The following is a 17,895-nucleotide window of genomic DNA, read 5'->3' on the forward strand; positions in this document are numbered from 1 at the left end:
GACTATGTAAAAGGTCCGTGTTACATTTAACCCCGGGTTAGGTTGTGCCCGCGCTCCCCTATATCCAGCTAAAAGTGTGTTAGAGAGGTTTAATTTAGATATTGATTATTCATGTGATTTCTGTTCAATAGAACATGTTCATATACACAAGAAGAAATGGTCAGTATCCAAGCCAAGTTTTATTCTTTTTCTTCAGGGGAATAAGAATTATTGCACCAGTCTGGAGAACATTATCAATAAGAAAGCAATATTTAAAAAAAAATTAATAATAATAATATTTTTTATTTTTATTAATTACTCAATTTGTACACTCTGTCATGTTTTTTTTTTTGGGGGGGGGGGGGGGGGGGGGGGGGTAAATTTATTATGTAAATTCTGTATTCTATATTGTATACTACTAAAGTCCGTTGGATAGTAAAAAAACGTTAAAAAAACAGAGCTGACTATATTTATTATGGATAGATGCACTTTTATGATGGACAGATGCACTTTTATGATGGACAGATGCACTTTTATGATGGATAGATGCACTTTTATCATGGATAGATGCACTTTTATTATGGATAGATGCACTTTTATGATGGACAGATGCACTTTTATGATGGATAGATGCACTTTTATGATGGATAAATGCACTTTTATGATGGATAGATGCACTTTTATGATGGACAGATGCACTTTTATGATGGACAGATGCACTTTTATGATGGACAGATGCACTTTTATGATGGATAGATGCACTTTTATGATGGATAGATGCACTTTTATGATGGATAGATGCACTTTTATGATGGATAGATGCACTTTTATAATGGAGAGATGCACTTTTATGATGGACAGATGCACTTTTATGATGGACAGATGCACTTTTATGATGGACAGATGCACTTTTATGATGGACAGATGCACTTTTATGATGGATAGATGCACTTTTATGATGGATAGATGCACTTTTATGATGGATAGATGCACTTTTATAAGGGAGAGATGCACTTTTATGATGGATAGATGCACTTTTATGATGGATAGATGCACTTTTATGAGGGATAGATGCAGTTTTATGATGGACAGATGCACTTTTATGATGGACAGATGCACTTTTATCATGGACAGATGCACTTTTATGATGGACAGATGCACTTTTATGATGGACAGATGCACTTTTATGATGGACAGATGCACTTTTATGATGGATAGATGCACTTTTATGATGGATAGATGCACTTTTATGATGGATAGATGGACTTTTATGATGGATAGATGGACTTTTATGGACTTCAAAACAGAAACGGTCATTCATTGCCATTATAAAGCTTGGAAGAGCCAGGACATTTTTTATTCTAACTCGGATTGTGTTCGTCTGAGGGCTAATTTTAATTTTAGGGTGAACTACTCCTTTAAAGGATCCATCTAGAACCGTTTCTTCTAAGAGTGTCATTGGACCCTGGATTGTAGCTCATCCCAGCATTAGATGGCCAGTGGAAGCGAAGGCATCGTTGGAAACGGTTGCTGTTGGGGCTCAGGAATCTGACGGCTCTCGCCTCCAACGACACACCACTTGGGATGAGGTCTCATCCTGAGTGAGGGGTTGCACACTTCTCGGTTTTTGACACCTCCTTATCTCAGCTGTGGAAGAGAACGTGTTTGTGGCTCGCATGGCATGCGGCCGTCAGGGGCGAGAGAACATCCGCGCTCGGAGGAAGAACGTTTGGGTTACAATCAATGTTATTTGATTGTGTGCGGCTGAAGTTAAGCAGATATAAATAGATACTCACTCTTAAAAATAAAGCTTCTTTCTCGGCATCGATGGTTACTTTAACATCCATGGAGCCTTATCGTTGGAAAACAGGTTCTTTAAACTAAGAAAATAATGGTTGTTTTAAAGAACTGATCACTGAAAGGTGCTTTGAAGGACCATTTTTGTTCCCCAATGGCATCACTGTGAAAAAAAAAAAAACTTTTGGAACCTTTATTTTATAAGTTTTCTGAAATGTTATGTTTGAATATGCAAAATATGCATTATCTAATTAAATATGCTTTCATTTGCATACATTTCCAGAACATTGGATAAAGCCATGTTGAAAATGTTGTTCAATTTTGTCAAAATTGTTTATTTTGTAAGAGTTATTATTAGTTATTATTATTAAAAATGCTTTAATTTGCATACATTTCCAGAACGTTGAACAAATTTTGTTAAATTTGGTCAAAATTGTTTAGTTTTGTTGACATATTAGAGTTTGCACTGGAATTGAAACCTACAGGCGCAAATGAAATAAACACTTAAAAGTGTATTTTGGATGCTTTCTTCAACTAGTCTGAAAGAACACGTTATGAAAAGCTAAACAGTCCAAAATCTCAAAACTCAAAACAAAAAATGTTTTGCGTGTAAGGTCTATATTTAGTTTAAACTTCTCTCATTATAAGTGACAAATGATTAGCAGTGTGTTGTATATTACAAGTAGGATGTGCAATAGAAAACGGAGTCATTTACAACAAGTAAATATACATGAGGCCTAAATAAAATGCAGTGTTTTACACACTAAACAGTCTTTCTCGGACTATCTGCATCCGCATTCCTTGACCACCATTCCTTCGTATTTATTATTTAAAACCACGACGCCGTTCTCGTTCTCATACAGGAGGGATATGGGCTTTAACTCGGTCGGCACACAGCAGGCTTGCGAGGCCCTCTGAGGACTCTTCAGATTGAGCAGCGTTTGGATGATGGCGTGTTTGGTGGGCGTCACTTCGCGAGCGAGAGGATAGTTGCACACGCCACGACAAGTGAACGCCTGATAACCAGACGGCGCCAAGATGAACGAGTCCCATTGGATATCCTTAAAATCCACGTACATCTCGGCTATCTTGCAGTCTTCCGCTCCAGCGCTGCGCCGAACTCTCGAGACGCCGTTGTTTAAGCGCACCTGCTCCTCATCTGTCCTCAGTTCGTTGTCCTCTTCCATCATACGATGTTCGCTTTGGTCATCTGAGAACACGATTAGCACCGGCTCGTGTTGTCCATCAGGATTCTTGTCGATGTACAGGTCTACATTCGTGTTCCTGAACGCGTTCAGATTTTCGATGTGAACCTCCAGCCTGGGGGTCACGATGTTGAGCTTTCGCCAATGTTGAAGAGCGTCCGTCATGTCAAAGACTTCCCACCCGCTGTCCTTACGGTGAACGTGCCTCGACGCCAGCGGGTCTCTCTCGCCTGTGCCGTAGCGCCCGCCCCGGTGCGTGTCGAATACGCTCACCTTCCACCCGGACCCGACGCGCTGGATCGAGTCTCTGTCGAGGAGTGTGTGAAGACGCAGCTCGGCGCTGACCACGCGCTCGTGTTGCGGCACGGAGAGGTTGAACAGGAGACGGTGTGTTCGCAGGCTCTTGCTCGAGGTGTGGTCTGTGGGAAAGACACGTTTTAATGAGAAATAAAAAAATAAAATAAAAACACCATTTGTCTGATGTCAATCTGGATAATACGGTGGCCGAGACAGCTCAACGCGCTGCAACTGAAGCAAACACATGCAAATAGAGAAAAACGTGTGCAAATAGAAAAAAACGCGTGCAAATAGAAAAAAACACCAGCAAATTAAAAAAAACATCTTCATCAGTTTCACAACACACGTGTGCTCCAAATAAGGAAACGCGCTGCAAAAGTTCACAACACAACCAAATACAGAAAACGCGCTGCAAAAAACACAGACCACAACGGAAATGTTTCCAGGGGAACCAAATAAGTGACGGACCCGGCTGAGACGTGCTTACTGCTCGTGAGCTTCCCTATGCCATACTCCCTTCGAAGGGCAGATATTAGAGCCCTTTTGGAGTGAGCAGGGCTCTAGTGTGCTGTTAGGCAGCCGTGTGGAGCGCACTTGATGAAGGAGCAACTAAAGACAACGTGGGATGTCCCCATGACAACGCAGCACGGTGTCCATCAGCTGGTCTTACGCAGAAATATGATGTTAACACAACGGATGCAAACACATTTTTATTTTTATTTTACAAAAAAAGCGTTTATTTTTATTTTATTTAAACTATGCGTTATATATCTGTGTCTCAACTTTAAAATTTTGGACCCTACATTACCTAACATTTCTTACGAAACTTTTCTTCATGAAAATGTAATAACATGAAACAATTTGTACAGTGTAACTGATATAGATAAATATCTTTCGTTCATGTTTTTCTTCTTTATCTTTTTTATTTATTTATTTTAGTTTCCAGCTCATTGTTCTTTTCTCATTTGTATTCTGATGACATTGAACATATTGTTAATACATTTTGTACATTGTATACAAGTTGTATGTCATAAAAAATGTAATCTCTGTATGTTTTGCACAAACAAATAAATAAAGTATAATTTTAAGCTGTAAGCACCAGCACGCATAGATTTATGGATATCTATGCCGGCACGTCCCAGCCGGGTTCGTCACTTATTTGGTTCGCCTGGAAACATTTCCGTTGTGCTCTGTGTTATTTGCAGCGCGTTTCTGTATTTGGTGGTGTTGTGAGTATTTGGAGCACACATGTGTTGTGAAACTGATGAAGATGTTTTCTTAATTTGCAGGTGTTTTTTTTATTTGCACGCGTTTTTTTCTATTTGCATGCGTTTTCTTCAGTTGCAGCGCATTGAGCTCTCTCGGCCACCGTAGGATAAGGAACAAACAGACACCAGGAGATAACACAAGAAACATTTAGATTTTTACAGTTTTTCTCGATTGCTTAAACACATTTCTTGAAACTATGCCTCGTATTCTCAAAACAGTAAACACAAATCCATAACGTCTCACCCAATTCCCCAAACATCCTATTTTCAGGTCAAAATGAAGCTCTACACTCAAAACCATTCACTCTTGCTGAAAAACCAAACTTTGCCCTCAGACAGCACACACAAGCCCTCAAAAATACACACACTACAACATAGTCTTACACACTGGTGCTATAAATTCAAAACAACATTTCCAAAACTGGTAAGTCATGTTGCTTGTGGTCCCCCCATTGTCTCTTATTCAGTGATAGAAATCTGTTTGCCACCACACCTTCCTGAAGGCTCTGATGATGGAGGCGACGGTGAAGCGACTCAAATTTGGCTGTACTCTTTGCCCAGCCTCCCTCATAGTCATACCATGGACAAGGACTAAAGTGGCTTGAATTTCATCCGAGACTGCTTGTCTTCTTGCCCTTCCTCCTCCTCCTCCTCCTCCTCCTCCTCCTCCTCCTCCTCCTCCTCCCTCCCTCCCTCCCTCCCTCCTCCTCTTCCTCCTCGACCTATTGCTTAATTTCTCTGTGGATCCATTGATCCTTATCTGACTGATGTGTGTTCAATTTTGACTCTTAGTGTTTTCACCTGGGTAATTGTGTGCTAACTGAGCTGAAGCTGAGCTGACTTGAGTGAACAATATTGAATGCTAGTGCTTTCTAAATGACCACGTGGTGTAGGCAGTGAGAAATGAAGGGATTTGTGTGTAGAGTTTTGCTGTGACAGTTCAACAAATCTGACTAATGTGTCAAAACAGGGGAATAGTGTTCATAGTTCAGTGAAATGGGTGTGCTTTTTGATAAATGGCATTATGGTTTTGAAATTTTAGCTCAAAAGCCTGGTTATAGTGTTTAAGAAATCGAGAAAAATTGTAATGTAACAAATGGTTAAATAATAATAATAATAATGAGTATTATTAAAATAACCATTGGTTTTAATTGTAAAAAGAATAATCATAATTATAATAATGACAATAATAATGTTATATATAACAATAATTCATATCATTATTAAAATATTATGGCACTAATAATATACATTATTATAATAATACAGGAGAAAAACAAGAAACATTTTAATTTTTAATTTAAAGAATGTTTAAAAAAATATATAATAATAATAATACGTATTATTAAAATAATTATTGGTGTTAATTGTTAAAAAATGATAATAATATATATTTATAATTAATATAAAAATAATAATTATCATTTTTAATTTGAAATAATAATATTAATTTATATATTTATTAAAATAGTATGATATAAATAATATAAATTTAAACACCAGGAGAAAAACAAGAAACATTTTAATTTTTAATTTAAAGAATAACTAACAATAATAAGTATTATTAAAATAATCATTGGATTTAATTGTAAAAAAAAAATGACAATAATATTATATATAAATAGTATAAAAATAATAATTAAACATTTTAATAATAATAAATATATTATTAAAATACAATATACATTATTATAATAATACAAACACCAGAAGAAAAACAAGAATGGTTAAATAATAATAATAAGTATTATTAAAATGACAATAATAATATTATATAATAAATAATATAAAAATAATTCAGATTTTAATTTTTTAATAATAATATTAATTGATATATTTATTAAAATATTGTAATACTAATAATATAAATTATAATAATAATCATCATTTTTATTTTTATTTTCAAATATTAATAATCATATTTATTAAACAATATAAGACTAATAATATAAAACAATATTAAAATAATGATCACATCATTTTTAAATTAAAGAATGGTTAAATAATTTTAATACTAATAATAATTATCATTTCAAAAGTAAGTTCATTCAAGTTTTTTTTTAAGAAAAATCGAATAATGATTTCTGAAATATTGCACAAGTACAAAAGCATGGAAAAGGATGGAAAAACAGAAATACTCAATAATTAATAAATCACAATTGATGAACTTAGCAACATTGAGTTATTAAACTGAATTGATCTGAATAATGACACTGTTGTCTTCTGCTGCTCATTTTGTTTCATAATTGATACATTTTGTTATTTTATTGTTTATTAATGTGAAGCTTCTGTATTTATTGATTCATTTAGTAACATTATTGTTTATTAATGTGAAGCTTCTGTATTTATTGATTCATTTAGTAACATTATTGTTTATTAATGTGAAGCTTCTGTATTTATTGATTCATTTAGTAACATTATTGTTTATTAATGTGAAGCTTCTGTATTTATTGATTCATTTTGTTACTTTATTGTTTATTAATGTAAAGCTTCTGTATTTATTGATTCATTTTGTTACTTTATTGTTTATTAATGTGAAGCTTCTGTATTTATTGATTCATTTAGTAACATTATTGTTTATTAATGTGAAGCTTCTGTATTTATTGATTCATTTTGTTACTTTATTGTTTATCAATGCGAAGCTGTATTACAAAGCCTGTGAAGAGACGACTCAACGCCGCCGATATGGACTCTCTATGGTGGACGGCTCTGATCCTCAATAACTCGTCTCCATACCGGCGTGATTACTTCGACTTCCAACCAGATGGAAATGGGCAAATACTCTAAATGTTCCGATCCAATCTGACCTGTAACGCTGCCCGACTCACACACTGTTCCTCCGTTGGCCAGAGGAGAACTGAGACTGAGTCTGGTTATCTCAAGGGTTTTTCTCCATTCTGTCCCTGATGGAGTTTCGGTTCCTCTCCACTGTTGCCTTGGCTTGTGGCTTGCTTAGTTGGGGACATTTAATATTCAACTATATTATTGATCTGCTTTTCTTAAGGTGGACCCTGACGCAATTTTCTTTTAGAAACAAACTTTGTTGTATTATTTTCATGTTATCACGGTGAAGCTGCTTTGATACAATCTGTATTGTAAAAAACACTATATAAATGAAGGTGACTTGACTATTTATTGATTCATTTTGTTACTTTATTGTTTATTAATGTGAAGCTTCAGTATTTATTGACTAATTTATATACATAATTGTTTATTAATGTGAAGCTTCAGTATTTATTGATTCATTTTGTTACTTTATTGTTTATTAATGTGAAGCTTCAGTATTTATTGACTAATTTATATACATTATTGTTTATTAATGTGAAGCTTTTGTATTTATTGATTCATTTTGTTACTTTATTGTTTACTAATGTGAAGCTTTTGTATTTATTGATTCATTTAGTTTCTTTATTGTTTATTAATGTGAAGCTTTTGTATTTATTGACTAATTTTGTTACTTTATTGTTTATTAATGTGAAGCTTCAGTATTTATTGAATCATTTTGTTACATTATTGTTTATTAATGTGAAGCTTCAGTATTTATTGATTCATTTTGTTACTTTATTGTTTATTAATGTTAAGCTTCAGTATTTATTGACTAATTTTGTTACTTTATTGTTTACTAATGTGAAGCTTCTGTATTTATTGATTCATATAGTTTCTTTATTGTTTATTAATGTGAAGCTTTTGTATTTATTGACTAATTTTGTTACTTTATTGTTTAATAATGTGAAGCTTCTTCTGTATTATATAAAGCACTGTATAAATACATGTGACTTGACAAGCTGCATAAATCCTGTTAAAAACAAACAAGGCAGATTCGTTTGCTTTTAGTAACTACCGTTGTCACGACCCAGACCCGGACTGACCCGTTACCTTCGTTCCTGAAGCTCCTCACGATGCTGGCGGACGGCGTGGCGCTGCGCTCGGTGGCGAACCGGTTGTAAAGTTCCAGCATGTACTCGGGAGGTTTGGTGCGGCTGGAGCGCGGCTTCAATCCGGGCCCCGGATCCGTCAGGTTCAGCATGTGGAGGAACTGCCCCAGAACCTCCTGCATGTCCACACTATCCACACCACCGTCCCGCTGGTCCAGACGGGGAATCGGACCACAGTGACCCGACGACACCAGCAGAACACAGAGACCCAAGACTCGAGGAAACACAGAAAGAGCCATTAGAAGTAGTGTGAGTTGTTAGGATGATGTGATGTGAGTTTCGGACACCTGGTGTGTGCGCCGGCCCGGTTCTCTCCCTCGGCCCCTGACAGGTTGATGTGGTGCGAGAAGAGAAACAGCCTCGTCCTTGTGGATCTTGTGATCGGGGATAGAGGGCAGGACTGCGCTGTCGACCCGCTTGTGCTGACAAGTTTGGAGATGTTGCCACTTGGTCTGTGGGCCTTTCCTGAGGGCCACTGGGTTCCTCACACTCTCTGTATCTTCTTTCCATGCATGCCTTTCTCAAACCTGCAGCTCAAACGTATATACGCTCTGACTACACGTACATTCATATACAGTGAGTAGACGCTCTTATTCACACTCTTCAAAATAAAGGTTTGACAAAGAGGGTTTTCACAGCGACTCCATATAAGGGCCAGTTCTCGAAGTCCCCCTAGTCAATCATTTTATCGCTTAAAACTCACGAAAATTACATATTTAAACGTTTTTTCTTCACGCCTTTTAATATCTTGAATGTATATTACACAATTGTGACTTTATATCACACAATCGTTCACGCAATCGTGACTTTATATCACGCAATCGGGACTATAACGCGCAATTGTAACTTTATATCACACAATTGTGACTATATCACGCAATTGTGACTTTATAACCCAATTGTGACTTTATAACGCAATTGTGACTTTATAACGCAATTGTGACTTTATATCACGCAATTGTGACTTTATATCACACAATTGTGACTTTATATCACGCAATTGTGACTTTATATCACACAATTGTGACTATATCACGCAATTGTGACTTTATAACGCAATTGTGACTTTATAACACGCAATTGTGACTTTATATCACACAATTGTGACTATATCACGCAATTGTGACTTTATAACCCAATTGTGACTTTATAACGCAATTGTGACTTTATAACACGCAATTGTGACTTTATATCACGCAATTGTGACTTTATATCACACAATTGTGACTATATCACGCAATTGTGACTTTATAACCCAATTGTGACTTTATAACGCAATTGTGACTTTATAACACGCAATTGTGACTTTATATCACACAATCGTGACTTTATATCACACAATCGTGACTTTATATCACGCAATCGTGACTTTATATCACGCAATCGTGACTTTATATCACACAATTGTGACTTTATAACACGCAATTGTGACTTTATATCACACAATTGTGACTTTATATCACGCAATTGTGACTTTATAACACGCAATTGTGACTTTATCTCACACAATTGTGACTTTATATCACACAACTGTGGCTTTATATCACGCAATTGTGACTTTATATCACTCAATTGTGACTTTATATCACGCAATTGTGACTTTATATCACGCAATTGTGACTTTATATCACGCAATCGTGACTTTATATCACACAATTGTGACTTTATATCACACAATTGTGGCTTTATATCACGCAATTGTGACTTTATATCACGCAATTGTGACTTTATATCACGCAATTGTGACTTTATATCACGCAATTGTGACTTTATATCACACAATCGTGACTTTATATCACGCAATTGTGACTTTATATCACGCAATCGGGACTATAACGCGCAATTGTAACTTTATATCACACAATTGTGACTATATCACGCAATTGTGACTTTATATCACGCAATTGTGACTTTATAACACGCAATAGTGACTTTATATCACGCAATTGTGACTTTATATCACACAATTGTGACTTTATACCACGCAATTTTGACTTTATATCACACAATTGTGACTTAATATCACGCAATTGTGACTTTTTATCACGCAATTGTGACTATATCACGCAATTGTGACTTTATATCACGCAATTGTGACTTTATAACACGCAATAGTGACTTTACATCACGCAATTGTGACTTTATATCACACAATTGTGACTTTATACCACGCAATTTTGACTTTATATCACGCAATTGTGACTTTATATCACGCAATTGTGACTTTATATCACACAATTGTGACTTTATATCACGCAATTGTGACTTTATATCACGCAATTGTGACTATATCACGCAATTGTGACTTTATATCACGCAATTGTGACTTTATAACACGCAATAGTGACTTTATATCACGCAATTGTGACTTTATATCACGCAATTGTGACTTTATATCACGCAATAGTGACTTTATATCACACAATTGTGACTTTATATCACGCAATTTTGACTTTATATCACGCAATTGTGACTTTATATCACGCAATTGTGACTTTATATCACGCAATTGTGACTTTATAACACGCAATAGTGACTTTATATCACACAATTGTGACTTTATATCATGCAATTGTGACTTTATATCACGCAATTTTGCTTTTATATCACGCAATTGTGACTATATTACGCAATTGTGACTTTATATCACGCAATTGTGACTTTATATCACACAATTGTCACTTTATATCACGCAATTTTGCTTTTATATCACGCAATTGTGACTATATTACGCAATTGTGACTTTATATCATGCAATTGTGACTTTATATCACACAATTGTGGCTTTATATCACGCAATTGTGACTTTATATCACGCAATTGTGACTTTATATCACGCAATTGTGACTTTATATCATTCAATCGGGACTATAACGCGCAATTGTAACTTTATATCACACAATTGTGACTATATCACGCAATTGTGACTTTATAACGCAATTGTGACTTTATAACACGCAATTGTAACTTTATATCACGCAATTGTGACTTTATAACACGCAATAGTGACTTTATATCACGCAATAGTGACTTTATATCACACAATCGTGACTTTATATCACGCAATTGTGACTTTATATCATGCAATCGGGACTATAACGCGCAATTGTAACTTTATATCACACAATTGTGACTATATCACGCAATTGTGACTTTATAACGCAATTGTGACTTTATAACACGCAATTGTAACTTTATATCACGCAATTGTGACTTTATATCACGCAATTGTGACTTTATATCACGCAATAGTGACTTTATATCACGCAATTGTGACTTTATATCACACAATTGTGACTTTATATCACGCAATTTTGACTTTATATCACGCAATTGTGACTTTATATCATGCAATCGTGACTTTATATCACGCAATTGTGACTTTATATCACGCAATTGTGACTTTATATCACGCAATTGTGACTTTATATCACGCAATTGTGACTTTTTATATCACGCAATTGTGACTTTATATCACGCAATTGTGACTTTATATCACGCAATTGTGACTTTATAACACGCAATTGTGACTTTATATCACGCAATTGTAACTTTATATCACGCAATTGTGACTTTATAACACGCAATAGTGACTTTATATCACGCAATTGTGACTTTATATCACGCAATTGTGACTTTATATCACGCAATAGTGACTTTATATCACGCAATTGTGACTTTATATCACACAATTGTGACTTTATATCACGCAATTTTGACTTTATATCACGCAATTGTGACTTTATATCATGCAATCGTGACTTTATATCACGCAATTGTGACTTTATATCACGCAATTGTGACTTTATATCACGCAATTGTGACTTTATATCACGCAATTGTGACTTTTTATATCACGCAATTGTGACTTTATATCACGCAATTGTGACTTTATATCACGCAATTGTGACTTTATAACACGCAATTGTGACTTTATATCACACAATTGTGACTTTATATCATGCAATTGTGACTTTATATTACGCAATTGTGACTTTATATCGCGCAATTGTGAATTTATAACACGCAATAGTGACTTTATATCACGCAATTGTGACTTTATATCACACAATTGTGACTTTATATCACGCAATTTTGCTTTTATATCACGCAATTGTGACTATATCACGCAATTGTGACTTTATATCACGCAATTGTGACTTTATATCACACAATTGTGGCTTTATATCACGCAATTGTGACTTTATATCACGCAATTGTGACTTTATATCACGCAATTGTGACTTTATATCACACAATCGTGACTTTATATCACGCAATTGTGACTTTATATCATGCAATCGGGACTATAACGCGCAATTGTAACTTTATATCACACAATTGTGACTATATCACGCAATTGTGACTTTATAACGCAATTGTGACTTTATAACACGCAATTGTAACTTTATATCACGCAATTGTGACTTTATATCACGCAATTGTGACTTTATATCACACAATTGTGACTTTATATCACACAATTGTGACTTTATATCACGCAATTGTGACTTTTATATCACGCAATTGTGACTATATTACGCAATTGTGACTTTATATCACGCAATTGTGACTTTATATCACGCAATTGTGAGTTTATATCACGCAATTGTGACTATATCACGCAATTGTGACTTTATATTATGCAATTTTGACTTTATATCACGCAATTGTGACTTTATATCATGCAATTGTGACTTTATATCATGCAATTTTGACTTTATATCACGCAATTGTGACTTTATATCACACAATTGTGACTTTATATCATGCAATTCTGAGATAAAAAGTCGCAATTACCTTTTTTATTTTTTATTCTGTGGCGGAAATCCATATGAATTTGCTCATGGTTTGTCTTAAAGCATATTAAAAACACCACATAGACACATAAACAACACTAAAAGCTGTATTTTCACCACAGGGGGACTTTAAAAGAACTATTGTTTTAGCATGAAGAACATTTTAGTAATCTGAACAACCTTTTTCCACTAGAACATTTGAAAGGTTCCATGGATGTTTATGGGACCATCGATGCCAATAAACCTTTTTTCCTTTTTTTTAAGAGGTCAGAGCGACATACGGAAAGATTGTGTGATCAACAGATGACAAACATTCAAGAAAAGTGATTCCTGCACAAAAAACACAAATAAATACTGCAAAACCAGATGCAAACACAATGTTCTCCCGCAAAAAAGGATGGAAAACTGAAAAACTGAATCTGTAACATCACATCATCACAGCAAAACAAGAGAGTCTGCCTGATTTGACCTTGCAATCTGAATTTAATGTTATTCTAAATATTCACAAAGAAATGACTCTTATGAGGCGGTTCCTTTTAACAAATTAATGCATACTTTCTTCCAGTGAAGCTGCTTAGAAACATTCTGAATTGCACAAAGCGCTGTATACACAGTATATAATGACAAGCAGTATTACAAAGCAACCACTAGGCGTCAGTGTAAAGTCATGCAGGTGATATGTAATGTAATGCAGGTTTACTGTAAGACTATTATTTTAATAGCATTATCAGTTTGATGAGATGATGTGCATTCAAGCACCACTTAGAAAGAGGTTTAAAGAGCACAATGAGGGCTAATGAAGGACTGGGTTGCTGTGATTGGGATATCGTAACCAGCTCGACATTATACGGTTCTCCCTGACGCCTGATTCGAGCGCTTGATTAACCCTCCCTGCAGGGGTCTGATAGCAGCATTTATTGTGTTTTTCTGTCGGTATATACAGCGTCAGAGACACACGGTATAGACGCATTCATCCACAACAGCCATGCAGTGATAAACATGGAGTGGTTTTAAAATAAGTTGCAAAATGTACGCCACAATGGAGAAACGGTGGTGCAAATTATCTCGACGGGAAGGGTTTAATCGCAGGATGGACTGAGATACACAGCTGAGATTGCAGTCGTTTTTCCGTTTCCAGCTGTGCTGTTCTGCCAGACTGAGAGATTCAACAACACACAGCCCAAACTACAGAGAAAACACTGATGAACCACTGGAAACCTCAAGGCTTTCCCATTATGAGAGCTTTTTATGATTTTGTTTTAACCTTCATCCTTCCCTCAGGCTATTTTGACCCGGAAAATATTTTTGATTAAACAAAAACAGAAGGGTGTTCATCAGAGAGGTCCAAGACCCCAGGACTTTTGTCGCACAAAATTTGGTAACACTTGAAGGGGTGTGCATAAGACTGACATGACACCTTCATAATCATGACATGACACATGTTATGAATATGAAGGAAGTTTTATGCATGTTTATGACAACTGGCATTAAGTGTCATTCGCTCAATTATGACATTTTTAATGCAAATATGACATTGTTTGAGATGTCTTTGTTATGACACCTTGACATAAACCAATACATCATAACATGTCAGTGTCTTGGTAATGACAACTTGACATTACTAAGACAACACAACCTGTCATAAATATGACACAGCAGATTAATTATCAAACTTAAGAAACCACGGTAACACTTTACTTGAAGGGGTGTGCATAAGACTGACATGACACCTTCATAATCATGACATGACACATGTTATGAATATGAAGGAAGTTTTATGCATGTTTATGACAACTGGCATTAAGTGTCATTCGCTCAATTATGACATTTTTAATGCAAATATGACATTGTTTGAGATGTCTTTGTTATGACACCTTGACATAAACCAATACATCATAACCTGTCAGTGTCTTGGTAATGACAACTTGACATTACTAAGACAACACAACCTGTCATAAATATGACACAGCAGATTAATTATCAAACTTAAGAAACCACGGTAACACTTTACTTGAAGGGGTGTGCATAAGACTGACATTACACCTTCATAATCATGACATGACACATGTTATGAATATGAAGTAGGGTTTATGCATGTTTATGACAACTGTCATTAATGACATAAACCATAACATCATAACCTAGTGTCTTTGTCATGACAACTTGACATTACATTAAGTTAAACTGTCATGTGGCTGGTGTTGACATTGGCTGTCATGAGGCATTATAACTGTGTCATGAATATTTTTCTTGACCTCGACTACAGTGGTACACATTGAATTTGTCATTAAAATGTTATAATGGCCTCATGACAGCCAATGTCAAAACCAACCACATGACAGTTTAATGTAATGTTATTGAAACGTATGAACATGAATATTGCTTGCCACAGCTAGCCATATTTCGATTAGTTAAAATGTATGAGAATTAAACATTGAATTTATATTTATCTGGCTATTGTGTCAAACACATTCAGTTTATTACCAGAAATCTGACCAGTTTCATTTATATATGACTGACAAATATGCATAACATTAAGTTTATTAGTTAGTTAATGCTAAAACAGTAATTTTATATGCAAATCAAATACATAAATCTAATCTTCAATTTGGGCATTCGTATTTTGTGAGAGCAAGAGGAAGATTATGAGGGACAACTTTCTGATAGTCTGACTTCTGACTCTCCTCCTACTGTCAAAAATCAAGCCCATAATTTTAATTTTTTTACAATCAAAAATCTTTATTTTTGTGCAATCATATGATTACAGTTGCATGAGTCCATCAGTCAAAGGCTCGTTCTGTCCTGTCAAAGTGCTTCAGAAATATGCTATTAACCCTGTAAAGCCGGACATGCGAAATAATCTACCTTTATTAAAATGGAAAAGTTTACTGAATATTAAAAAAGTTTCCATATGTGTTTTATGTTGAGTATCATATTTGATCCATCGGGCTTTTATGGCTTATTTAGTTTGATATAGTGAGAATATAAAGGGGAAAACTGAGCAAGAATATGTTGTTTGCTGCAGATGCTGATATTTATATTTTTAAAGAGGCTTTTAACTAGTTTGTAGGGTGGTTAGGCTGGTCTAATCTGTACGTGTTGTTTATTTTATTTATTTATTTTGTTTTTGTTTTTGTGATGCAATGTATTTATGAGAGTTGTTAATGTTTTCTTTTGTTGTGAAGCACTTTGTGATCTTCATCTGAGAAAAGTGCTATACAAATAAATTTTACTTACTTACTATATAAAATGCTGATATCTGTAATGTAAATAAATGAGCTCTTTATAACAGTATAGCAGATACTTAACATGTATATAAATATCATTCATCACTATTTCTGCCAATAATGTCTTAGAAAGATGCTTAGTTTTATGATCAAAGCTCTGTAGTTTTAAAACATAATGCAACGCAATGCAATGGTTATTGATAAACCTTCCTCAAATTCCACATTTCACCTTTAACCCATTATGAAATTGTTTAATATATATATATTTTTTAAATTTGATTTTTGCATTACGTTTATAAAAATGCTTCATATTTGTACATCAAGCGCGCTTTACACTCATGTTTGCAAAAAGTCCTCATATTTGTCATGGAAATAATTGTCACTGTAATTACAACAATCAGTGTTTATAATCCTCAAGGCTCTGTTGTTTGGCATGATGGAGAGTGTGTGAGACCTTGTGGGTGTGCTGGCAGTCGTGGGACGCCACGTCAGAGCGAGAAGGTTGGAAGTAAATGGCAGACAATATTATTCTGCTCAAACACACTATTATTCTGCTCACCCTGCAGGGAAATGAGTTCCTTACACGAGGGACAATAAGACATCGTGTGGCGACAGCAGAGGTCTTTTATTCCTGTCACTGTATGAGACGTGACACACACACACACACACACACACACACACACACACACACACACACACACACACACACACACACACACACACACACACACACACACACACACACACACACACACACACACACACACACACACACACACACACACACACACACACACACACACACACCCATATTTATCTGAAATAGAAAGCTTTTGTAACATTAAACACTGTTGTTCAAAAGTTTTGGGTCAGAAAGAATTTTGTTTTTGGAAAGAAAAACTGAAGAAATTAATACTTTTTCATTCTGCAAGGACGCATTAAATTGATCAAAAGTGAGAGTAAAGACATTTATAATGTTACAAAAGCTTTCCATGTCAAATAAATGCTGTTCTTTTGAAGTTTTTATTCATCAAACAATCCTGAATTTTTTTTACATAACTGTTTTCAACACTGATAATAATCATAAATGTTTCTTGAGCATCAGATCCTCATATTAGAGTGATTTCTGAAGGATCATGTGACACTGAAGACTGGAGTGATATAAAAGTCGCAATTAAGTAATTAAGTCGTAATAAAAAAAAATTCTCCCACAATTCTGTAAGAAAAGTCGACTTAATTAATTGCGACTTTTTCTGACTCTTTTTTCACATTTGCAAGTTTATTTCAATTCTGAGAAGTCAGAACTGCAAGATTTAGTCGCAATTCAGATTTTTTTGTTACAATTATGAGTTTATATCACACAAGACTTACTTTATAACTCAGAAATG

General features: G+C 34.9%; 1 protein-coding gene across 1 annotated transcript; it reads right to left on the bottom strand.

Annotated features, from left to right (window-relative positions):
* Positions 1 to 2,547: 2,547 nt before the first annotated feature.
* LOC130075927 (bone morphogenetic protein 10-like) lies at positions 2,548 to 17,109 on the bottom strand. The gene is given in 3 exon segments (XM_056240760.1): positions 2,548 to 3,400; positions 8,423 to 9,001; positions 17,067 to 17,109. Coding segments are annotated over 3 exon segments (1,464 nt in total). The 3' UTR covers positions 2,548 to 2,558.
* Positions 17,110 to 17,895: the final 786 nt, after the last annotated feature.

Source organism: Rhinichthys klamathensis, unplaced genomic scaffold, assembly GCF_029890125.1.
Source record: "Rhinichthys klamathensis goyatoka isolate OS25496 unplaced genomic scaffold, OSU_Roscu_1.1 h1tg000611l_1, whole genome shotgun sequence".
In the NCBI taxonomy this organism is placed as follows: Eukaryota; Metazoa; Chordata; class Actinopteri; order Cypriniformes; family Leuciscidae; genus Rhinichthys; species Rhinichthys klamathensis.